Here is a 24,910-nt window from a genome sequence, read left to right as displayed (position 1 = left end):
AGGTGAGCGTTGCGCTCACTTCCTGGCTCCGGAGCAGCTGGGGCGCCCGGGACGCAGACAGTGATTCACCTGGGAGGTGGGTTCGTGCAGGGAAGGCTGCAGAGCCTGCAGGTGCTCACTGCTGCCCTGCCTCTGCCTCCCGGGGCATGCAGCGTCTGCAGCGTGCCTGTGGATTCAGCCCAGCCTGAGAAATCTGGTGCTGGATAGATGAAAATATCTACTCATCAAGATTATCTTGTCAATTATTAATTTGATTATATTTAGATTGCCTTTAGTGTTGTGCTTTGAACAGATCCTTCCTTCTAAATAACATGTGGGATGAAAGTAGAACTCCAGGTTTGTCACTCAAAGTTGCAGCTAAAATGCCCTGAGTGTCTGTTTCCTGCTATGGTGCTCCTCAGGACTGACTGAGCCCACTGCCTCTCGCAGCCCTGCCCTCAGTGGTCCTGGCTGTACTTACGTTTATAATCAGACTATTTAGTGCCTTTAGAGCACTGAAATAATAATGGGATAAAACTGGGTCGTGGGATAAAATACTGGGACTGTTCTAGTGGGACAAAGTTCTGCTTCATGTCAGTGGAGGATGAAGTGGGTAATTTTCCATATCTGCTGCCTTCTTTAAAAGAAAGCAAAATCCCATCTCTCTCATTAAAAATTCAGGAAAAAAAGAAAAAATAGTCCCAGTGCTCTGAGCGCAGGGGCTGCCAAGGCCATTTTCTGTCTGTTCTGCCTGGGCTTTTCCATAGACATTGTAAAGGTTTTTTTCTCCAATATCTGAGGGGCTGATCCCCCAGTGCCCCTCTGCACAGGAGCCCTGTCAGCTGCATGGAGCCTGCGAGGGGACAAGCCAGAGCAGGACCCACCTGCTGCCCCCCAGCAGCTTTGCTGGCCTCTGTCCGGGGAGCCCTGTGCTAAATCCCACATTTCTGCTTGTGGGCAGACTCCCTCCAAAATTTCCTCTTGCCTCGGGAGCTCTGCCTTGCATCAGGCACAGTCCCTGATGGCAGGAGGCTGCTGGCATGGCTCGCCTTTGAAGCCCAGCTTTTGCAAGGCAAAGCAAACCCATGCAGATGAAGCTGCAGGAGCACGGCTTTGCTCTTTGTGTGTCCAGTTTTATTATTTCAGCTGCCAAACTCATCCCAGGAGCTGCATACCCCGACAGCAGGGGATGGTCCTGCCGCAGGCACACATCCCTGAGGATGGAGAAGGCTTTCCCTGCAGCAGGGCAGGGGGGACGTGATGAAGCCTTTGCCTTGCACGTGACTGGGCAGGACAGTGTGTGCTCCCCTTCTCCATCCTTTGGCTGCCCCTTGTGCTCCAGGGCTTGGCAGCTGCCTGGTGGAGCAGGAGAACAAAAGTCAGAGGGTCTGGAGGGGTTTGCACCCTCCTGGAACAATCCCCTGCACGAGGCACTGAGCTCCAGAGGCAGTGCTGTGCAGAGCACAGCTGGATTCTAGGGGCACAGCTGGGCTCCAGGGGCACCGCTGGCTCATGGAATGCAGCCTCTCCTGCAATCCAGCATGGCACAGCAGCATGTGTTGCCTACGTTTGTGCTGCTGCTTTTCAACACTGCCAATGCTGGTGCTCTCCCACCTGGGGTCTAAGAACCAGTGCAGCAGGATTTGCCGTGGGGAAAGAGAAAAAATTGATAGTGAAAACTGAAATGTTTAAAAAATATGACTTAATAGCTTACAGAGACCCAGGTGTTCAGGGATTGGCACTCTGGGAGTAGAGCTTACACAACAAAACAGGTGTGTGCTTGGATAATAAATAAATATTCTGCACCAGAATGGGGTTTTAGTTTAGTTTTTGAATATGGTGCAAAGGCACATTAACTTTTTTTAAAAATCTCTTTATTTTTGTGTACCAGGAGGACGTGATGGGTTGGAACCCAGTGCCCTGGCATCTCTGAGCAGGCTCCAACACAGACGTGCTGCTGGCTGCTCCCAGGCTGAGCAGGTCAGGACGAGCTGACACACGAAGCACTGAAATGTGGGGAGCTTGTCGTAAAAGCAGCGCAGAAGAAATGTGAAGGTCTGATGTAAAAAAACAACTGAAGGTAACCTGTAACTTAACTATTGTTCACATTATTTACAGGCTGGATGTCCCTTCTTGGTTTTGATGATTAGAGAGTAACTACGATTTCATAAGAGCCCGAACAATGTTATTACAACAATTACTGTGTTGCTTCATTCTAAAATGTCTTCACTGCCATATTTAGCCATGTGAACTGCAAGGTTATGCTAAAGCAGATTCATCACCTGGGTAATGCACAGGACTGTTTTTTGAGCAGAAAAGTGTCAGCAAGATCAGAGCTTGCAACATGGGGAGGATTCTGCAGTGTTAAGCTGCAGATGTAAAGGTGGAGGTGTTTTTGTCAGGGGAAGAGCTTTTGTCTTGGAAGGGCTGACATTTCCCCTTTCCTGGTGTGGATTACTCCAGTCACTGTGTGATGCCTGTCACTCACAGTGAAGGAAGGAGGAAAGTATCAAACTAAGAGCTGACTTTAAAAGCTCAGCTCTTTTCCCCTCTGTCCTCAAGTTCCTCGCTGGGTGCTGATGGGGAACCCGGAGCTCTGGCCTTGGCTGGCTGAGCCTGTCTGTGGGCTCGGGTCTGTCCCGGTGCCTGCAGCGCTGCCCTGTGCCCTGCTGGCTCTGTGCATGTGCCATCATGTGGGTCAGACCTTGGCTGCTTGACTTGTCTGCCCAGCTCTTGCTCAGGATGCAAATCCCTGGTTTGCATTTCTAATTAATTGAAGCACGGCTGTGTGTTATGAGAGTTTTCGGAGTGCTCAGAGCTGTGGGAGCCCGGATGGAGGGATGTGTGGAGCTGTGCCAAGGGTCAGGATGTCTCTGAAGAGCAGTTTGTCTCTGGGCACCCAGGAATTACCACGCTGTCCCTCTGAGGAGAGGCAGTCCAAAGACTGGAAGGTGCATGTGTTAGGTGAGGGTATAAAATACTTCCTTTTTCTGAAACACAAGTGAAATAAAAAGTTTGTATAAGCCTCTATGTACACAAATGAGTGACTTCCTATTAAACTCACCTGCTGAGCGCTCTGTAGTTCCCTTTGCAGGAGCCCAATGACCTGTAGAGGTGATTAGGACAAGTGTCAGTACTTTCTGTGTGGAGCTGGCCTATGGGAGCCTGGGACAAGGGTCATTTCTGCAAAAGGCTCCAAAGCCTCGTGCCAGTGTTCAGTTTCTAGGTTGTCTGGAGTGAGGACAAGCCACGCAAGGGAGCATTGGTCTGTGGGAAGGTCCCTGCTGCTGCCTCGTGGTGTGGGGGGCTGCAGTGAGCACAGGGGAGGTGGGAATGGTGCTCGTGCCTGCTGTCCTGGCCAGCTGCCGTGCCAGGAACAGCCAGGGCTGTGCTCAGGGCAGCACCAGCACGTTCTAGGCGGGCTGGGAGAGAAATCGGGCTTGGGAAAACGGTGGCTGCTGCCTCGACTCTGCAGGTAAAGGTTGCTGGATCCCACAGCTCCTGGGCTGCACTGCAGGAACGTGGGGAGCCCAGCAGAGCAGCCCCATGGCACGCTCTCTGCTCCCTCCCTGCTCTGGGCTTGCTGCCCGGGCACAGCAGCTCTCAAACACGGCTCTGCTGGATCACGTGCAAAACAAAATACTGCTTGGGGGATTTCTTGGGATTTCTTTGGGCCTTAAAAAACGGAGACCTAAACTTTGAGGCATTTTAACTGTTGTGATTTTTACTCCATCTGGAGGCAGTGATCTAAAACTTTGCAGAAAATGTGTGCAAAATCCCAAATGCTACTATTCAGACACTTTTTTTCCCTAAGTGCATCAAGCTGGTGTTCTGTCCTTGCAGTCACCTTCATTTCTTTGCTACAGAGTTTGGTAGCTTCGGCTCCCTTTTACCTACCTAAGAAATAGAAGTTGAAAAACAGATGATTAAGACTCCTCAAAACCTTTGGCACACCCTCTATTTAAGGACCAGCTCATCCCATTTTGTGGTTACACCCAGCCTAACACACAGGCTCTCAGCACTGAGCTGTGTGAGCTGCCAGTGTGTGTGCACAGCACTGGACGAGCCTCGATCACAAGCAGAAATCAGAAAGTAAAAGGAATTTCTGTTCTTCATCTGCTTAGTTTCTCAGTGCCACACTGCTCTGCAAATCCAGAGGTGGATGCAGTCAGTGCTGGGAGTCCCTGGGACCTCTGTGTCTGTTTTGTGGAAGGCCACAGCTGGTTTACAGACCCTCTTCTGCCAGTGTTTAGCTCAGGCCCCTCTGTTAATTGTCACGCTGTGTCAGCAGGTCGAGAGGAACGTTTCCAGCCTCCTCTATGTTCCCCCAAGCAGTTACTGAAGTGCTGACTATTTCAGCAGCTAAGAATTTATTATATTTACTTTTCGTAAAGGAGCAAAGTTAATCCTGTTAACAGTGTATGTGTGTGGGGAGAGCCTTTAATGCAACAGCATTTAATGTAAGAGGCAGACAATGGCTGAGATAACACTGATTTATGGGGAAATTCAGAACCAATTGAAAGCTGATTGGAGATTAGTTCAGTTTCCAGTTAGGAAGGGTGTTACAGCTGTGGAAGGCATGTAGCATGCCTGGTGAAGAAGATGTAGTGGGTAGAAGTTGCTAAATAAGACATACATCTCCCTGTGTGGCAGAGGCTGGGGAACCCCAGAGGCAGATATAATTAATGCACAGCAATCTAAAACAGCTTTGAGAAAATCAAGCTGCGTGGAGCAACCTGCTGGATTGGATTAGACTGCTGTAAACAATTAATTTCTAAAAATAGCAGTCAAGTGGTGATAAAGTGTCTGGCACGTGTGAGAGAGCGTAAAGCTGGCAGGAGAGCTGGAGGAGAAGGGCTGGCTGGGGATAAGGGACACTGCTGTCTTGGAATAGTGGCATAAATTCCAGAATGTTGGGTTAGAAAGCAGTTTCTGTGCAGGCACAGAACTGTGGGATTGCCAGGGGAGAGCTCTGTGCGTGGTCTGGTGAGCTGGGTGGAGAGGGAGCATCGGGATGGGGCGGCTCAGGCAGCGTCCCCTGCTCCCCTCTCTGTGCCTGGGCTGGGAGGGTGAAAGTGCCACCAAGGGGGACATGTCTGGGTGCTCCTTCCTGGCCAGGGGAGGGTGTGGCTGTGCACCACATGGCTCTGGGCTGGGGGATGCAGTCCTGGGTGCTCTGCTCGCCTGGACAAGGAGCATGTCCTGGGAAATTGGGGTACTGCCTCACTGGGGTACACTCCTCACAGAGAGGAAGGGTGTGAAACAGTGTGGGTGTAGCAAAGTAATTGCATGTGTGAAAGAGGCTTCCCTACTCTTGATGTGTGGCCAAGCTGACACTCAAGGTAGGAATTACTGACATACACAGTCACCAGCTCTGGGGTTTACTCCCAAATAAAGTTGAATTGCCCTTCAGAGCAGCTGGAGTCAGTAAGCTGCTCAGGAAGTGAGTTTAGTTTAAAGCAGATAGAAATAACCTGTGGATTGTCTCAGGCAGTTTGAGCAAGAGCCTTTTAAGGCTATTTAGTGAGTGTACTTAGAAAATCCATTTTTCTGCATTTATTGAGTGTTAATATTACTCAGCAAACACCCTTTTACTTCTTCAGCAGAAGTAAACCTAACTATTTTTCAAGTTCCCTATGAACATGCAGAGTAGAGCGTGCAAGCTGCAGGATCAGGACTCGGTGGGAGATACTCGTGTGTCCAGTTCTGTTTTGGGGCTTGTCTGGGATGTTCTCTGCAGAGCCTTCACCCTGCTGCAGAGCACCTTCTCCACGAAGGGCTTGCAGAGGAACAGGTAGATCAGAGGGTCCATGCAGACGTTGGTGGCCGCCAGCCACAGCGTGCTCTCTTTGGCCACGAAGAGCTGGTTCTGCAGGCGGCAGTCCATGTGGGCACTCGTTTGGCTCAGCGTGTAGGGGACCCTGCTGAAGTGGAAGGGGGCAAAGCACAGGAAGAACACGGTAAAAATGATGAATACTTTCCCCTTGATCCGTTTCTCGCTTCTGTTGCCTTTCTTCTGTGTTTTTATGTAAGACTCATATACCTTCTTGGCAATAATCGCATAAAATAGCAACATGAGGATGAGGACAGTCCAGAAGATGAACTGACAGACATAGTTGACGGCTTCGTGCCATTTGAGTCCGAGGTAACTCTTCAAGGAGGCACACTTCCTCACGGACTGGGGCGTCGCTGTCTTGTTGGACAAGATCATGTTGGGCAGGGAGAGAACGAGGAAGAAGAGCCAGACCAGACTTGCCAGGATCTTTGCTGAGGTCAGATTTTGCACCCAGAACTTCCCAAAAGGTCTCACAATCTTGAGAAATCTGTCAAAGGCAATGAGCCCGAGTAGCACTATGCTGATGTACATGGTGTCATAGAATATCACGGCTGAGAAGCGACAGACAAAAGCCTTGAGCTGCCATGGCCCCAGGCCAGAGTCTGTCAGGATCTTCAGAGGGAGCATCAGGGTCATTATAAAATCAGAAACTAAGATATTTTTCAAGTAGACGATGAAAGTTGATGTGCTTGGAATGTGGAAGAAAGCCCAGCAAGCCAGGCTGTTCAGCACGAGTCCCAGGAGGAAGACGAGCGTGTAGAGCACGGGGAAGAGCAGGTGGGTGACGGTGGTGTCGCGGGGGCACCGTGCAGAGGAGGGTGCTCCACTGGCATTGCCAACAGAGCTCGTGTTTGCAGAGTCGCCCATCACTGGAAACAGGCTTGGATGAAAAGGAGGGAGAGAACACAAAACACAACCTTCTGCATGTAGCATGACATGTTCCTTACAGTGACAGCAGGTTTGCGTGAATAAACACAAAACCTGAGCCTGTGTTCAACAGCCCAACCAATTTCTCTTCTGGTTCATGGAAAATCTAAATCTTTGCTGAAGTTTAAGTTACTTACAAGCTAACATCCACTGAAGAGTTAAAAAGGGTCATACTTATTTTGGAGGCCTAGGGTAATGTCACAGCAAGGTATAAGAGCAGGCTGCCTGGAACACTGTTGGCCTTTCCATAGAAACCTATTTCAGTGTTGAATCGAAATGTTAGAGCTGTGGCCCACAGCCAGCCACTCCTGGGTAAGCGACTTCTGGTAATTCTTTCCAAGCACCCCTGTTTCCCTTTCCCAGCACAGCTTTGGAAAGCTTTTCCCCAGCCCTGAGCACCCCATCACACCCCCAGACCCTGCGAGTACCTGGACAAACCTGCGGCAGCCGTCGCAGAGGCGCCTGTGGCTGTCCCCATCCCAGCTGCTGTTCCTCTGCCAGCAGGAGCCTCGAGCAAAGTGATAAGAGTGGGGAAATGTGTAGAAAGATGAGACCTTTTTCTGTTGGCGTGTGGTTTCCTTCCTCATTTTCAGTGTCGCCTGAGTTAGTCACATTTGCTGCTGCTTTTGTTTCTTCCCTTTGCTCTGCCTGAGAAAGCACACCATCTTCTCCTAAACTAGGAAAGGAAACCTGACCCTGCCTCTCAAGACAGACACATGTCTGGTTGTGTGTGCATGGGACAGACCTGCTACACCTGGACTGGTGGGATGAACAAACATAGAGTGTTTCCTGACAGCATTCCAGGATAACCCTCAAACGTAGCTCCTAGTTGTTGTTTGTGTGTGAGTTTTGTGTTCTGGAGGGCACCAGCCATTGCCAGAGCATTAAAAGTCTGCTCAGCGCCACCTGACAGTGGGTGCTCGGGGGCTGACCCCTCTCCCTGCACCAGGTGTTGCTGACACGGGGGCCTGGGCTTGGCTGTGGCTCTCCAGAGCAGATTCCTGGGTTTTTTGGCTCGTGTAGGCAGGGGATGCTCCGTGCTGCTTAAAGCCATGTTCTGGTCCTGGCAGGAGCCGCTGCTGCGTGGGAGCTGTGGGCTGCTGCTGTGTTAGTTGAGATGGTGCTGGAATGGGGGGCACTTCTCTGCGAGCAGAGCTGTTTGTGTGAGTTCATTGCTGCCTGCTGATGTGGCAGCAGTGGCTCAGGGCTAAAGCCATTTCCTGGGGCAGGTGTGGATTGCTCCAGGCGGGGCTCAGGCTGCAGCTGTGGCAGGGAGTTTGTGCATCAGTGCCTGGCACATTCTGGTTAATGCAGGTGCTGCTGTCAGTGCTAAATGGCTGCCGAGAGCAAACAGCCCTGAGGATGGCTGGCTTCAGCCACCCTCAGCATGTCACCAGTGTGCTGTGTCCCTGGCCTGCCTCTGGCCCCACTGGTGACCACGTAAGGGTGCCCCAGCCCACTGCAGTGCCCCAGGGTGCCCCAGCCCACTGCAATGTCACAGCTCACTGCAATGCCCCAGGGTGCCCCAACTCACTGCAGTGCCCCAGAACTGGTGTCCAAGGCAGGGTCTTCCACATTTTCTTGCCAGCCAAGCTCTTGCTGCTGTTCCCTGTGCACACCCCAGCCGTGGGGGCTCTGGGGCACAGGGGTGTCTGTGGTGTCTGTTATCTGGACAGCTCACCTGGCCAGGGACAGCGGCTCCTGGGGGATTGCCACTCTCTCTCCACGTGTAGGTGCAAAGTATGTGTGGAATGAGTTCTGGGTGGGAGTGGGGCATGTGGCACTTCCCTCCCTGGGCATTAATGGGAACTGAGCTGGCCTAGGCCAGGCAGCACGGGGTGGCTGGACACTGTCCAGGGAAATCCTGGAGCTCTGTGCTGGAGCCCAGCCCCTGACTGTCGCACTGGAGCAGGGCCCAGCACGGGCAGGGCACTGTTTGTGGCAGGGTCAGAGATGCACAAACCCCAAGGCCGAGGGTGGCAGTAGGTGAGCAGTGAGATGCCTTTTAACTTCTTGGGAAATTGGGTTATGGTTGCAGAAGTGCCCTGGCAGGCAGGGACACATCCCAGGAAGGATGGACAGGCTGTGGCTTTGGCAGGATGAGCTCTTGTGTGATGGGGACACACACTGCTCAGCTGGAGCTGTTTGCAGAGGTGATGAAAGAACCACAATTTATTCCAAAAGCCCACAATCTATTTCGTGTGCAATTGCTGTGATACCTCAAAATGTAATGTACTTGAAAATACTTCCCTGTTTTTTTTTCAAGTTTTCCAAGTGCAAAAAGGGAAGCAGATGAGGATTTTGTATAGTGCAAAAAGCTGTCCTTAATCATCAGTAAAGAAGTTACCATGAGCCTGTCTTTCCCCAAGATCTCAGTATGATGTAAATCGAGTGTTTGTATGTTTTCTATTATGATGTTCTCTGAAAACATACAGTTTTGTTTATTTATGTAGTAAGGGGAAGGATTTTGGGTTTTAATTAATATCAAGCGTGATTATGAAATAATTTTATCTGAAATACAACTATTAATTATTGGTCAACGGATTAGGAACTACAAACATAGAATGAGATAAGCAAAGTGTTATTCTGTTACCAAAAATCTGCCCAAATGGCTCTCTCTAGGTTTCTGTTTGTCCGCCAGTTGCATACAAGGTGACAACTCCCTGTATTGAAAAATCACATCTACTGTGGATTTTATCTGCATTTCTCAGCTCTTGTGTTGTCATGAACTTTACTCTGGCTGAAGTTCAGCTATTTCTGCAAAATCTTTACAGTTCATGATATCATCTGTAGCATTTCAGGATTCTGTTCTAAGTTTTTCCTCACAGTTGCACCTTTAAGTTCAGGCTTTTCCCAGCAGTTCTGGCAGGCGTGGAGGCTGGGGTCTGGGAGCTCCTGTTCTGGCAGGGGGGGAGGTTGGGGGCGGGGGGCTCCTCTGTTATTTAACTTTCTATTTTTGCAGGCAGTGGTGGTGGCTGCAGGGTGCTCGTGCTTCATCCGCAGGACGGTTTCTAAAGAAGCCGGTGGAGTTCTGGGTGCTCCTCGTGGGTTTGTGCTCCTGCCACCCCCAGTAAACGCGTGCGGGACGCCGAGACCTAGAGCGGCGTCTCGTCGCTGTCATCGGCCCCCTTGTGCCCCCGAGCCCCGAGCCCCGGCACTGCCCCGTGCTTGCACAGCATGCCCAGCAGGGATCTCCGAAACGACTTGCAAAGGAAGAAGTATATGAACGGATCCAGGCAGGCGTTGAGGGATGTCAGCCACAGCGTGGTCTCCTTCAGGTAGAACAGGGTGTTCTGAGCAGAGCAGTCAAACACATCTCTCGTTTGGCTCAAGGTGTAGGGGATTCTGGTAAAGTGGAATGGCACAAAACAAATAAAGAACACAGCAATTATTATGAAAACCTTGAGATTGACAGTCTTTTTAGATGCCTTCCCCGTGCACCGTGTCCTTTTGTAGGATTTGTACAGTTCCTTGCTGATCAGGATGTAACATACCACTATGACTGCTAAATTAACCCAGAAGATGAGCTGACAAATGTAGTTTACAATTTCATGCCAGACTAAGCCAAACTCTGATTTCAGGAGAGCGCACTTCCTGACGTTCTTGGGTGTTTTCTTCTTATTATTTAAAATCATGTTGGGCAACGAGAGAGCAAACATGGACACCCAGATTGCTGTGGACAGGATCTTGGCAGCCAAAAGGCTCCGTGGGGTTGCTGTTCTGAATGGTGAGGAGGCTTTCTGGTAGCGATCAATAGTTATCAGACCAAGGAACAGGATGCTGATGTACATGGTGAAGTAGAACACCACCTGGGTCACCTGGCACACAAACCCTCGCAAGACCCAGGATACCAGCTTTGCATCACTGAGGATTTTAAATGGAAACGTCAAGATCATGAGGAAGTCAGAAATCACAGTGTTCTTGAGGAAGATAATGAAATTAGATTTACTGGATATTTTAAAGAAGACCCACATTGCCAGGCCGTTCATTGTGATCCCCACCAGGAAGAGAAATGTGTAGAGTAAAGGGAAGATGACTTGGCTGATCCTGCTGTCGCTGGTGCAGTTGCTGTCATTCCTGGAGGAGCTGAATTGGGTTGTGACTTTCATTTGCATGGTGGTATTTCCTCTCCCTGGAGAAACAAACAGAAAAAAAAAAGAAATTGAGAGTTTTATCTGCTATGAGGCTTCACCTTTGAATTGTTGTGTTGTGAACAAATGCACTCAGCTGGTGGGGCCCCAGCTGGGCCAGGGCAGCTCTTGGGTGATGCAGTGATGCAGTTGGTTCTGTATCTCTGCCTGGGCTCTTCCTGTGTAAAACAGGCACTTGGGGGAATTGATATGCTCTCAGCTGATGCCCAAATCCCTGACAAAGTTTTAGTTCTTCCTGGAAAGTAGAAAAAAAAAGGCTTTTGCTTTGAAGAGTGAAAAAAGGTTTATCTGCCAGGTCCCAAGCTGTGGGAACAAGCCCTGGCAGAGCGTGGGCATGTGGTCCTCCAGGAGGGAGTACCAGGAGGGGGGTACCAGGGTAGGTACCAGGGTGAGTACCAGGAGGGGGGTACCAGGGTGGGTACCAGGGTGAGTACCAGGAGGGGGGTACCAGGGTGGGTACCAGGATGGGGGTACCAGAGCAGGTACCAGGGCAGGTACCAGGAGGGGGTTCCGGTAGGGGATACAAGGGCAGGTACCAGGGCAGGTACCAGGGCAGATACCAGGATAAGGGCACCAGGGCAGGTACCAGGATGCGGGTATCAGGGCAGGTACCAGGGCAGGTACCTTCGCAGGCACCGGGAGGAGCCGGCTGCTCCTGGGCAGAGGCTGCTCTCAGCAAGCAGCTCCTTGGCAGCCCCTGCAGCTCTTCACCATGGGGCTGGGCAGGACGGCTCCTGGGGAATCCCTCGGAGCTGGCACGGGCACGAGGGGCACTTGAGCATCCCAGGCCTGAGGCTTAGACCCGGCTCTCGCTCTGAACTGCTTTCTTAGCCAGTGCCAGCTGTAGGTTCCAGATGATGCACTCTGAGCTTCTGCCTCTGTTTTCTGCAGAAAAGAGAGAGAAATGACATTTTAAGAAATAATTACTAGATTGCTTCCTACCTTTGACTGACTCCCAGAGGCACTATTTGTAGAGAGCAGGGATTTGTCAGCTTGTACAACTTTTCTGAGCACAGAGCTCAGAAAAGGGACAGAAGACCAGTTCACAAATCTGCAGCGGTTGTCCTGTAGGCGAGCTCAGGGTCGTGGGGAGGGCACAGCCTGTGCCCTCTGCCAGCGGCTGTCCCGCCTTGGCCTTGGCCGAGGCGGGGGTGGCATCCCGGTCCCCTGCCCTGCGCTCCCCGAGGGGCTCTGCCGCAGGTGACACCCGATGTGGCGTGGGCCCGGGCCGGGCTGTCGCCTCCCCGGCTGACACGGGGCTCGGGGTGCTCTGCGGCGGCGTGGGACGCGTTCCTCGGCTGCGCCGGGGCCAGCTGGGGCCGGGAGTGCCGCAGGGTGTGCGGGGCGGTGAAGCATCGAGTCCGTCCGAGCGCTCCTCTCCAGGTCGGTGCGTCTGAGCTTCCCTGTAGCACCCGGACGTGTCCCGCAGCCAGCCCAGGAGCAAGTTCGGAGAGCTGCTGGGTGGGTATGAAGGAATTGCTGCCACCGCTCACAGCCTGCTGCGGGCTGCTGGGCTTCCCTTTGCTTTGCCTCCTGCGGAAATCGCCGCGGCCTTTGCAGCCTTCGCTTCACTGATGCAGCTCCTGTGCCCGTGCCGGGGCAGCGGGCGGTGCCCGGGGGAGGTGCGGTGCCGGGGGATGTTCGGTCCCCGCGGGATGTTCGCTCCTGGGCTGTGCGATCCCCGGGGGATGTGCGGTCCCCGTGGGATGTTCGATCCCCGGGGATGTTCAATCCCGGGGCCGTGCGGTCCCCGTGGGATGTTCGATCCCCGGGGATGTTCAATCCCGGGGCCGTGCGGTCCCCGTGGGTTGTTCGATCCCCGGGGATGTTCAATCCCGGGGCCGTGCGGTCCCCGTGGGATGTTCGATCCCCGGGGATGTTCAATCCCGGGGATGTTCAATCCCGGGGCCATGCGGTCCCGGGCTGTGCTGCGGGAGCCGGGGCTGAGCCCGCTCCCGTCTGGGTCAGCCCAGGGGCTGCTCCGCCCGCAGCTCGGGACCCTCTCGGTGCAGCCGAACCCTGCGGGGTCGGACCCGCCTCGCCCCGCTTCCCTCGCGGTTTGGGGGCGCCTGGTTCGGTTCTGGGGCACCTCGGCTGCGGTACAGGCAGTGCTGGGTGGGAAACCTGCACAATCTCAGCTGCCGCAGCTGTAGTGTTCTGTAAAGCTTTCCTTTGATGCGGGTAGAGGCACAAACGTGTTTGAATTTGTGGAGTTTTGTACTTCAATGTTCCGTTCCTTGATTTTCAAGTTAAAAGATAATTAGGTTCCCGTATGCCATATTTTTGACCTTTACTTTTTAAAGGAGAAATGGAAACCTTTCAGATGCAAATCCACATCTTGTGATACTCACAAACTGCCCCTATTGCTGTTTCCCCTCCTGGTCTGGGTCCCTAGTTTGGGTCTGTATAGTTCAGATTTGTGGTTCCATTTCATAGGGAGCAGGAAAGTATTTCTCAGTAATAATATTTTAATAGATTTACAGACACCTGGCAGCAATAGCATTTAATCAGAAATGCCAGGAAAAAGAAATCGGAGATATAAAACTACACAAGTGTCTGAGCTGTACGTTAATTTCTTCTGCTTACAAGCTAAATTCAGTTACACAATAAAAATTACAAGTTTTGTTAATGTTAATCTGCAATAACAAGCCAGAACAGCATGTAGCAATAATACAAGGTATTAAATAATTTGTTAAAGATATGATACACAGAACTTGTTCGGAGGCACCTTTTTTATCAAGTGGAGATAGAAATTCCTGAAAACTGTTATATGATACACAGAACTTGTTCGGAGGCACCTTTTTTATCAAGTGGAGATAGAAATTCCTGAAAACTGTTAATGACATTTATGTATACATTTTGAAACAGCTACATTTAAAATAATAACATTGCATTCTTGTTGATCTCCTTTCCAAATACTCAACCCCACTGCATGTTCACAGTTACATTTCAGCTCCTTTCTAGCTTGCTGTAAGCCCAGCTGCTTCTCTCCGTTTGAAGCAATAATACATTACAATTCACAAATGCTCACATGTAGAGACTCACCCTCTGTGGATTGCTATGCTCTGCTCTCCTCTGCAGTGTCTGCCGAGTGTGTGTCAGTGAGGGAGCGTGTTTGGTTTCATGTGCCTGGAGGAGTTACTGATCTTCCCTAAACTTCCGCTTTTAAAATAATTCTTTCACTTTTTAAAACGATTCTGTCTCCTGACCACTCCTTCAGAATTGCTTCTGGTGCAAGTGCTCAGAGTGGAGCACTCGCTGGATTTCTGTCTTTGCTGTGCACTGGCTGCAGAGCAGAGGGGTAACATCAGGCACTGTCCTTGTAATTAATTACCCTGCTAATGACCTCGTCCTCCTGCCCTAATACTCCTTGGAATATTTTGGGTGTGAAATTTGCATTCCTCACTAACATCTATTTTTCTCCCTCAAGAAAACCACTTCACATATTGGTGTTCCTGGCCTGGGACAATTCTCGTCCTTTTGTCTAATCATTAACATCAAAATATGAGATTTAACTATTATTTCTCTATTTACTGATTTCCAGACCCTGTCTGTTAAATCACCTTATTATCAAAGGTAGCTTTTAATGTGGATAAATGTTCTCATTTCTCCTTAATGAATTCCCTCTGCTGCACTGCAGCTCACGGGGTCATGGCACCTGCAGGGGGTGGCAGCGTTGGGAAGTGAGGTTACATGCCCTGTAGGTTCACCTGGTGTCCCAGGAAGATGCTGGGGAGGAGGAGGCTGGCTCCGGTGGAGCTGCTCACAATTTCAGTCCCAGGAATGTCCCAGAAGTGATTTGGAAATTCAAGACTTTCTTTGCAGGAAAACTTGAACGAACTCGGTGTGTCAGCCTTATTATCTGGTAGATGTTGCTTATCCAAATGAGTTTGAAAATGTGCATGCAGTGCTAACCCAGCCAGGATTTTGAAAACGTGCATGCAGTGCTAACCCAGCCAGGAGTTTGCAGAGGTGCATGCAGTGCTAACCCAGCCAGGAGTTTGCAAACGTGCATGCAGTGCTAACCCAGCCAGGATTCTGCCATGCCAGCAGCTCTCCTGCCGTGTGTTTGCAGCTCTGGTCCCCAGCAGTGCGGGCTCCAAGGTGGAGCAGACATCTGCAGCAACACTCAGCCCCAAACTGCAGCTTGCTGTGGGACCCGGGGCTCACGCTGGATTTCCTGGAGAGCCCCTCAGCCCCCAGCTTTAACTCCTCGATGCTGGGCAGGGTCCTGGGTGCCAGGGCAGCTCTGCTGGGCGTGTGTGGGGCAGCAGGGCTGCAGCAGGTGAGCCCTGCTGGGCTGTGGGCTCTGCAGACATTCCTTCCACCTCTTTGTCCTGGGGCTTTTGTTTGCAATCGTTTTCGCTTTCATCCCTGTTGCTGGACGTGTATGGAGTAAAGAACTCGGGGTGGCTTTGCTGAATCAGTCTGGTGTTTCTCAGCAGGGAGGAAGGAGCAGCAGCAGCTCGCTGTCAGGCAGGAGCTGTCTGGTATCAGCTGTTGTGCTGTTTGAGACGGAGCAGCTCAGGACAATCTTTGCCTGTTGGAAGTCTGGAAATGAGGGAAGGTTCTGCATTAGGTCATCACCTCCTGTTACAATGGGTGTTTCATTTATTAAGTGTGTAACTTATAGGTTATGGATTTTGTCCACACAGATCTTTGAAAAATCTGGGTTTTAGAAGTAGTATGACTTATTATTGGGGGAATGGCTTTAAACTAGCAGAGACTCAATTTACATTGGATATGAAGAAGACATTTTCCCCTGTGAGGGTGGGCAGGCCCTGGCACAGGTGTCCAGAGCAGCTGCGGCTGCCCCTGGATCCCTGGCAGTGCCCAGGGCCAGGCTGGACAGGGCTGGGAGCACCTGGGACAGTGGGTGGAATGGGATGAGCCTTTAAATTACTTCCAACCCAAGGCAGTCTGTGATTCTCTGGAGTGTGGCCATCCTTGGCAGGGCAGAGCAGCTGAGAGGAAGCAGTGTTGTAAGAGCACAAAAGGGAACATCTAAATGCAGTCAAACGAGTTTCACTCCAGAATAGAGAGAGCATAACTTGCACTGGAGTGAGTCAGCTCTGCTGTTTCTTAAGCTGTTACATAACCCTGAATCATGCCCCAAATCCCACATTACACTTTATGGCATCTCTGAAGTGAAATTCTTTAATGCCAGTTGATTTTGTGGCTTGTCTCCCTCCTGATGGCAGAGCTGGCTGGGCAGGGGGAAGGGTCCTGCAGTGACCTGTCACAGTGGCATGGAGCTGGGGAGAAGTGCCTCACACCCCTCTGTCCCTGAGCTGGGTGTCACACACCTCTGTCCCATTGCTGGGTGTCACACACCCCTGTCCCATTGCTGGGTGTCACACACCCCTCTGTCCCTGAGCTGGGTGTCACACACCTCTGTCCCATTGCTGGGTGTCACACACCCCTGTCCCATTGCTGGGTGTCACACACCCCTCTGTCCCTGAGCTGGGTGTCACACACCTCTGTCCCATTGCTGGGTGTCACACACCTCTGTCCCATTGCTGGGTGTCTCTCACACCTCTGTCCCTGAGCTGGGTGTCTGTCACACCTCTGTCCCTGAGCTGGGTGTCTGTCACACACCTCTGTCCCTGAGCTGGGTGTCACACCCCTCTGTCCCTGAGCTGGGTGTCACACCCCTCTGTCCCTGAGCTGAAAATGGGGCTGTGAGGAGGAACATTTCCAGGCCTGGCACTGGGACTTGAGAGGTCCTGGGCAGATCCTCATGTCCACATCCCACCTCCCACAGCCTGTGGGGACTGGGATGCTGAGCCTGGGCAAGGATGACCTGCCAGCTGCTCCTGCCCTTCAGGACACCCCAGTCTGCCTCTTTCCCAGCAGAGGTGAGCTGCCAGCTGCCTCATCCTTCCATTGCAGCAAGTGAACCCATAGCTGCTCCTTGATGGCTGAATATTTTCATGGGTGAAAATATCCAGAGTGCAAGTTTGAAATTGCAGATGTTTCACTACTGAGGAGTTGATACCAATAATCTTAATTATTTTGGAAATGGTTTGGATGCAGGAAATGACAGGAATTTGCTGAAACTTACTGATTCTCTGGCAGTGTTGAGAAGGGCAGTGGCAGAGGCACTAACAGGGATACACACTGTGCTGCTTGGGAGCCCTACATGGAAATGCAGAGCAAGTGTGATTTCAAGCATTTGCAGCACTTAATTTTGCCTCATTTGTCATGCAGGTGAGGCAAGGGAAGTAATTTCCTAAATCTGTGGTGTCAAAACCAACATAGGCTTCAGTGTCTCATTGTGGTTAAGTTCACTGTTCACATGGACACAGTGAACCAACAGGCTCCTTTTTCTGTTTCAGTGCCCAGAGCTTATTTTGATATTAATCCATCATAACCACATATCCCAGCTGAATTAATCACTTACCTGTTAAGCTGCAGTTTCAGTGTCAGAAGATTCAGTTCTTGAGCTTTTGTGGCTGTTCTAGCTGAGGAGGATTTCATACAAAGGAAATGTTAGTTGGTAAAAAACACAAATTTTTTACAAGATTTCCTCTTCTTGCCACAGAGAAATTATTTCCTGGAATTTGTTCTTCTTGTGATTTTCATCTCTTGGCTGCTGGTCACAACACCATGGAAGTGGGACCTGTGTTTGCAGTCCTGAAAGCAATTTTGGTGCTTGGTAAGGGTGTGCAGAGTCCTGTGTGATGTGTTTGCGCCAGGGTCTGTGTGGGAAACAGCTCATGCTGCTTCACTTCTGGGGAATGCTCCTGGGAAAGAAAAGCCTGAGAACAAGGCAGGAATGTGGCTGCTGTCCTGCTCCTGCAGGGAGCACGTGGGGAGTGCAGGCTCCAGGTCAGAGACAATTTCCCTGGAGCCAGCCCCAGTGCAGAGGCTTCAGGCACTTGTGACTATTTCAGATGGTGACCCTGACCTCCCCCCCGAGTCCCAGTACATTTAAACTCAGGCAAGTCCCTCTCAAATACAGAGAGGAAATAGGGTCTCAGATGTGTTTTCTATGTTGCTGTGTTCTCAGTCCTCCCTGGTGACTCCAAAGGCATTTTATCACTGCTTTATTGAAGCAGCCCAGTCCTGTAACAGTTAAAACTGGCTACAGAACTGCACGGGTATTTAAGTTTGTTCTGCTCTTGATTCCTCTGAGCAGTGAGGAGTGTGGCTGGTGGCCCCCCTGATTGCAGAACTGCCCACCTCAGTTCAAGGTGGGGTGTTGAGAGCTGCAGGAGAGGAGCTGGAGAAAGGGCAGCACTTGGGGCCATCTTCTAAGGAAGAAAGAGAGAAACAAAAGAGGTGTGGCACTGGGGAACCCCTGCACTCAGAGCTGAACAGTGTTTGTGCAGGAGGAGTTTACTGAGGATTCAGATGTCATTTGGTCTGATGAAATACCATTGGTTTCAGAGGAAGAAATGTGGCAGCTTTGTAATCCATCTGCCAGGGGCTGCTTTGCAGCTTGGGGATGGGAAATGTTAGGGATTTAAAGGAGCAGTTGGAGCACTTGTTGTCTCTTGCCTTCTGTGGCTGTAGGAGATTTCCTTGCTGTTAAGGTCCCACCATTGTTATGTCACCTGCTTCCTGCTGGGAATTAAGCTTAAACTCATCTCTAGCTCCAAATGTATGAGAATTTTAATTACTTAATAGTAATTGATTTTCCTTCAGTAAAATATTCTTCCACTATGACTGAAATGTGTTTGTACTTTCTTGGGGTTATGCTAGACATTCTGTTGAATTAAGCCCATGCTGGAGTTTTAGAGCAAGCAGGGCAGTAGAGCCTTTAGAGGAAACTTCCTTGGGACCTACTTCAGACCACGAGCGTGGATTGGAAACTTCAGCTGCCTTATCTCCACCAAAGTGACATCCCTGGTTAGTCAGAGCAGACTTGGAATGACCTGCTGAGTTCCTGGGTCAGGCCTTCAGGTGTGGGGCAGCTCTTGCTCCCTCAGGGCCCCTGAGCTGGGGGATCTCAGGAGCAGCTGGGCTGGCTGGCATGCTGCTTCCTGAATGGTCTTGAGTGCCTCTGCCAAGACTTCAATTGACTAAAACAGAAACAGGCAGAGTTTTTTAATTGACTAAAACAGAAACAGCAGTGCCACTTCAGGGGAAAACGGGTAGACCAAAAAGGAAGGGACTGAGGATGGGAAGTATCAAAATAACTTTACTACTGAACTGCTGTGTTTGCTTCTCCTAAAGCATGTCCCTGCTGAGCCAGCAGCCTTTCCTGTCACTGCTACTCACTTGCCTTTAGGGTCAGGATGAGCAGAGGGAAGGGCTTGGTGCATCCCTGCACAATCCAGTTACTCAGGTAAGGCAAGCACAGAGCCCTGAGCACCCTGTGTCAGGTGGGTGTGTGTCAGCAGTTGGATGTGCACATGATGCTGTAAACCCAGGGAAATCACAGTGCTGTGCCAAAAGGAGCAGTCCCAGGTGGGGAAAATGGGGATGCCTTGTTCCTCTTTTGAGCGTGAATACATCTTTTCTCCTGAATTTGTTACAGAGAAATGTAATGAACTGGAGTCTGATTCCAGTTCTTTCTAGTAGAAACCATAAAGATATTAGCCCTGAGAGCAGGTATTCCCAGCCCTTTGATGGATCCTGGAAAGTTTGTATATATTTAAAACTGTCCTTCTTTAGGAGAACCCATCACCGTCTCCAGCTGGCACAGAGTGAGTGTTTAAGAGTTTTGCATACTGTAAAAGCAACATTCCTGTCCCAGACTGTTGCTGCCTGCAGCGGTCCTTTGGTTCTCCTGAGCTTACTCACAGCCTCTGCTCACGGTGCTCCAAACCTCCTGCTGGAACCCAGGCCTCTCCAGCCTCCAGCAGCTCCTCACTGAACACACCCAGTGCCCGGGCAGTGGGTCCTGCCTCCCTGCTCTGAGTTCAGCTTCTATCAGCTGCTGTGACAGTGGCAATTGGTGCCCCTGACATTTCCCACATTGCCCCTCAGCTCAGGTCCAGGCTGTACACAGCTCCACATCCCAGGGAAATTCACTCCTTTGATGGTTTTGCCCCCTGGTTTCTGCCACTTGGGTTTTGCTTTCATTGTCTGGGTTGTCCCCTGATTTGCTGCTGGTCCAGGGTCACTGAGTTTCAGGTCATTTCTTATCTGGAGACTGCATCAAATCCTGCTGGGAAGCTGCATCCAGTGCAAGAGACTTACTGACTTACCAGTTGTGAAATAGTGTGTTTCAAGCAATATTGCTAAGAAATGCATAACAAAGATGATTGTTTGTTTTTGTTTTTGTTTTTGTTTTTGTTTTTGTTTTTGTTTTTGTTTTTGTTTTTGTTTTTGTTTTTGTTTTTGTTTTTGTGTTTTTGTTTTTGTTTTTTGTTTTTGTTTTTTGTTTTTGTTTTTTGTGTTTTTTTTTTTTGTTTGTTTGTTTTTTTTTTTTTTGTTTTTTTTGTTTTTTTGTTTTTGTTTTTTTTCTGCACAGGAAGATGCAGTCATGCAAATGACAGCAGATCATCAGCTCTTTACAAATAAACTTCTTCTTCCCATCTGTTTTCTCAGTCTGTTCTAAGCCTTAAATAGAGAGAAGGATAAAGAGATCAATAATATTTTATGATTTCTTATGGCTGAAAGGCCACAAATACTTAGAGGGAGAACATTACAGGAAGAAAACAACCTTAGTCCAGTGCTTTTCCTTAGATCCTCCGTGACTGGAGAGAAGGGTACCAGGGTGATGTCCAAGCCACACAGATGATGCACGAAGCCCTGCAACAGCATCTCAGCTGGTAACAGAACTTGAGGCCGTCCTGATGTTTTGAAAAGATGCAGCAGCTGCTCAGGAGGAGTGCAGAGGAGCAAGGAGCTGCAGAGTGCCAGCTCAGGGGGCTGGCTGGCTGTTATATTCTGGGTGATCCCATGCCAGGGAGCCAAGGGAGTGTGCTGCTCCAGAGCCCTGCCACCTGTGTGCCCTTTTGCAGGTGAGGGCACGTTTGACACAGTGCAGAGCAGCACCCCGTGCACCCCAGACTGGCCCTGCTGCTCCTCAGCATCTTCACCCCAGGGCTGCGGGTCTGCAGAGCACTGAGTAGCTCTGCACTGTTCAAAGAGCTGCTTCCTGCCCTCAGAGCCTTCAGCTCAGGCTGCGTGGATGTAATTGTTATCTTTTATCCTGTTGCTGCTTGGTTTAGAGGTTCTGTGCTGGCCTGGTGTGGGGACACTTCCGTTTGGGAAAGCACTGGAGCCTTTATTCTCTCTTTTCCTCATGGAGCATTGTCCCTTTTTGGGCACTGTATTTCCTGCTGGCTCTGCTGGCACTCTGTGCTGACGAGCTGCCTTTGGGGCCTCGTCACAAATCAGACCTCTGGGCTCCTGGCAGCCACAGCTCCCTGGGGTAACACTTGTTTTTGCTCTCAGTGAATTGCTCAGAGCGTGCTGGGTGTGCTGGGGCTCCTCACCAGTGGGATGCTCCCCTCGGACCTGTCAGCTGCCTCCCAAGGAGGCCTGAGCAGAACAAAAGGTCTCACATGAACTTACTGGAGAAACGAAAAGAAAGTGATGTATGTCCTTTTCAGCATTTCCTTTGAGTTGCTTTCTGTGCTCATGTTTTAATCCTGTTATTCCATGTCTGGGAAGGCCTCTTGGAAAAACAGGAGAGACTGAAGCATTCCCAGTGATAATAAGAAGAAATAGAAGAAAATAAAAATACAGGAATGTGGGTCTGGGAAGAGATTTCTAGGATTTTCTTCATATTCTATTACATTTGGGAAATCTGCAGGACACTTAGTTACTTTTATTCATGTTTGGGACACGAAACTTGTAATATGTACTTTCTATGTTGCATTTAAAGAAGAGATGAAAAGAAAACTTATGTTCTTCAAAGAGAAAAACCCAAAAACATTGCAAAGCCACTTGCTTAAATTTAGTAAAGGTACAAGGAAATGATTCATGCAGAAAGTGGATGTTTTCTAATAGTGAAAGCAGTGTGGTGCTGTGCCCTGTCCCCGTTTCTGTCTGGCTGAGGGCTGTGTTTGCTCCCCAGAAGGAGCTGGGGGCCAAGTGCTCGAGAGCATCACCAGGGCCTGGCAGCCCTCCAAACTCTTACCCAGGTTTGTTTGTGCTTCCTCCTGTTTGGGGTGAGGTGTAGCTCTTACTGCACGTGCCAGTTTCTGAAATGCTTCCTCACGTTGTGTTGGCACCAAACACATTGGGTTAAACCCAGGTCCCTTCAAATGGAAGCCAGTTTGGAAAAGTCCCACAAACTGTCCTGCCGTGCAGTCTGGTGTGGTGTCTGGGACACTTTCCCTTTTGTGGGGCTGGGGGTTCCTGAGCTGAGCAGTCACTCAGAGCCAGAGTGACTGAGAACACGTGTGGGCAGCCCTGCTGTGGTGTGCTGGTACTCCCTCAGCATCCAGCTGGATTGCCCATGTGCTGTGGCTTAAGTAGCTGTAATTTCAAGATGATTTTCTGGCCTTTTTGATGTTTCAGTGGAGTTCTTTGTGTTACTTATAGCCTGATGCTTTGGGCTGTCCTTGTGCTCCACCTGACCATGGGCTGGAGAAGGTGCCTGCTCTCGAGGCTGGGAAGTGCCTGGAGCTGTCAGTGGGAATTCCCAGACCTCACCTGGAGTTCACATCATTGCCAGCAACAAGGATGTCTCTGTCAGTAGGAAAATGGGCATTGCTTATGGATTTGGAAGGTATCAGTTAACATTTCCTCCAGAGTGCCTCCCCCTGCTCCTCACTGGCATCCCCGATGGCTCACGCAGCCCCCAGCCCGGGGGTGCACCTGGGGGTGCACCTGAGGGCACAGCCTGGGGGACCCTCCCCAGCCCAGCTTCCTCCTGCCCAGCCAGCCCCTGCCCCAGCTCTGGGGGCACAGCCCGCGGACCCTGCGTGACCCTGGCCCGTTTCCCTCCCCGTGTGGCTGATCCCTTTGCCAGCTGTGGTCTCTCTCAGGGCTTTTCTGCTCTCAGCTGTAGCTCTGTCCCTCCCAAGGTGTTGAACTTCGTGGGTAGGTAAGCCAGAACAAGCTCACTGCGGTGGCAGTGTCAGAGAGCCGGTGGGGTTCCATGGTGAGTGACAGCAAAAAGGGACAATTGAAGGAACAGAGGCCCCTTGGGGTATTTCCTCTGTGATTCACACTAAGAGCCATGGTGGATGATTTGCCATCTTCTAGATGTAATAAATCCACAGGCTCACATTTTTCAGCATTTTGGATATGTTCTTTATTTTGTATTTTATTTTGTGTTATTTTCTAGTTAGTGAATTGAGTTTTACAGTGATTTACTGGCTCCAGAGGGCAGCACTTCGTAGTGATTCGAGAAACATTACAGTGACTTCTCCAAGCAGAAGTTTAAAAGTTTGGTTCCAGTTATAAATATTAAATATTTATTTCTGAAGCTCCAAATACAACTGACCTGTATTATACCTGTGTCAATTCTTCAGAATATACCAGAGTGGCTAAAAAGATTAAGGAATGCTACTTTTGAAAACAAATGTATAAGATGACCTTTGAAGTCTGACAGAGAGATACATGGTTTTTATCAAGTTGCAGACAGTGCATAAACTGTTGCCATATCATAAAATTGGCTTGACATGCTAAGATGTTCAGGTCGTGTTTCTGATGTGACACACAACTTTTGTGCAGCAGCAGTAGCGAGATGCTTTATGTGATGCAGAACATACAGCAGCCCACAGTCTGAGCTTTTTTTTCTTTCCCATTTGCAAGTGGTGAGGATAACTAGGAAAAGTTTGCTGTAGAAAAGCAGAGAAAATAGTCATGCTGAAATTGCAGCTTTTGAGTTAAAAAGTATTAATCTTATATAATTTTCATCCATTTTTGAAGGATTTTTAAAATAGCTCTTCTATCTTGAACAAACTGATGGGAGAGCGTGGCTGCAATGGGCACCTGCCTGGTGCAGACTCCTCTGCCAGCGCCTGCACAGCAGAAGGTGCTGTGGGCTGGGTATATGGCCCCAAAAAACCCTCCCTGTACCGGTTAGTGCCTTTGACTAACCTCAGCAGTTACTGATAGCCAGGAGATTACACAACATGTTTTAAGTGAAGGATTTGGTTTCAGAAAGGGAAAAGATGCTGAAGTCTTGTAAAACACTGAAACTGCCTTCAGTAAGCACCAGGTTTTGCTGAGCAAAGCTCGGGCGGTTTCTGTAGCGCCCACAGAGTTATTAGGGTACAGGATTACTCCAGTTTTATTCAGCACACCAGATTTCCAAAGAATCACTTAATTAAAAGCATTAGAAGCACATGCATTTTCACTGGGTCTAATGAGAAAAACAGTTGGGGATTTAGGAGGCAGATCTGTAAAGCTGAGAGACCAGAGATGGATGGTGGGTGCTGAGTTTGGGGTGCTGATCCCGCAGTGCTCGGTGCCACAGCTGCAGTGGGGGCTCCCCAAAGCCTTCTCTTCTGCAGGCTGAGCAGCCCTGGTGGGAGCCTGCAGGGCAGGCAGAGAGCAGTTCTTCTGAGAGTTCTCAGGTGCTCTGTGTCCGTGCTGTGCAGAACGCCTCCTGCCCTCGCTGCCCTCCCCACCTGCTGGCCCCCGTGCCAGGGCGGTACAGCCGGGCACCTGTGCCTCGGGCACTGTGGGGTTTGTTCCTGCCATGGCTCAGGCACTGTGGGGTTTGATCCTGCCGTGGCTCAGGCACTGTGGGGTTTGTGCCTGCCATGGCTCAGGCACTGTGGGGTTTGTGCCTGCCATGGCTCAGGCACTGTGGGGTTTGTGCCTGCCATGGCTCAGGCACTGTGGGGTTTGTGCCTGCCATGGCTCAGGCACTGTGGGGTTTGATCCTGCTGTGCCTCGGGCACTGTGGGGTTTGTTCCTGCCATGGCTCGGGTAACAAACTGTGGGTTGTTTTCCTGAACTGTGGAGTTTATTCCTGCCGTGGCTCAGGTAACAAACTGTGGGTTTTTTTCCTGCCGTGGCTCAGGCACTGTGGGTTTTCTTTCCCCTCTCCCCTCCCCTGCAGTTCCCAAGCCAGGCTGCAGCAGCCCCAGGAGCAGCTCTCTGGTGAGTGTGTGTGCAGTTAGTGTCCCAACATGGAATTGTCTTTCTGGAGTCT

At 50.4% G+C, this 24,910-nt stretch overlaps 2 protein-coding genes across 3 annotated transcripts; both read right to left on the bottom strand.

The window, feature by feature from the left end:
* Nucleotides 1–5,520: 5,520 nt before the first annotated feature.
* On the bottom strand, nt 5,521–8,077 carry P2RY13 (purinergic receptor P2Y13). 2 transcript variants are annotated; one of them, XM_021544913.4, is made up of 2 exons: nt 7,181–8,077; nt 5,521–6,695 (listed from the first exon to the last, which is right to left on the bottom strand). In XM_021544913.4, the coding sequence occupies exons 1-2, from the start codon at nt 7,327–7,329 to the stop codon at nt 5,651–5,653; spliced, it is 1,194 nt and encodes a 397-aa protein (XP_021400588.4). In that variant the 5' UTR covers nt 7,330–8,077; the 3' UTR covers nt 5,521–5,650. The 2 variants fall into 2 exon arrangements, with proteins under 2 accessions (XP_021400588.4, XP_021400587.3); XM_021544912.3 differs by having other exon boundaries at nt 7,171–7,315.
* A 1,159-nt stretch (nt 8,078–9,236) lies between these two features.
* P2RY12 (purinergic receptor P2Y12) lies at nt 9,237–17,701 on the bottom strand. The gene is made up of 4 exons (XM_085588099.1): nt 17,297–17,701; nt 13,939–15,444; nt 11,518–11,778; nt 9,237–10,874 (listed from the first exon to the last, which is right to left on the bottom strand). The coding sequence occupies exon 4, from the start codon at nt 10,855–10,857 to the stop codon at nt 9,838–9,840; it is 1,020 nt and encodes a 339-aa protein (XP_085444225.1). The 5' UTR covers nt 10,858–10,874; nt 11,518–11,778; nt 13,939–15,444; nt 17,297–17,701; the 3' UTR covers nt 9,237–9,837.
* Between the last annotated feature and the right edge of the window lie 7,209 nt (nt 17,702–24,910).

The sequence above is a fragment of the Lonchura striata genome, chromosome 9, assembly GCF_050655825.1.
Source record: "Lonchura striata isolate lonStrDom1 chromosome 9, ASM5065582v1, whole genome shotgun sequence".
Taxonomy (NCBI): domain Eukaryota; kingdom Metazoa; phylum Chordata; class Aves; order Passeriformes; family Estrildidae; genus Lonchura; species Lonchura striata.
Note: the sequence above shows the minus strand (reverse complement) of the source record. Positions and strands in the feature narration are given on the sequence as shown.

Coding starts and splice junctions, on each gene's coding strand:
- P2RY13 (XM_021544913.4), bottom strand. CDS start 7,329: ATGAGGAAGGAAACCACACGCCAACAGAAAAAGGTCTCATCTTTCTAC. Junction 6,696..7,180: donor CTCTGCGACGGCTGCCGCAG/GTTTGTCCAGGT, acceptor TTTTCATCCAAG/CCTGTTTCCAGTGATGGGCG.
- P2RY12 (XM_085588099.1), bottom strand. CDS start 10,857: ATGCAAATGAAAGTCACAACCCAATTCAGCTCCTCCAGGAATGACAGC.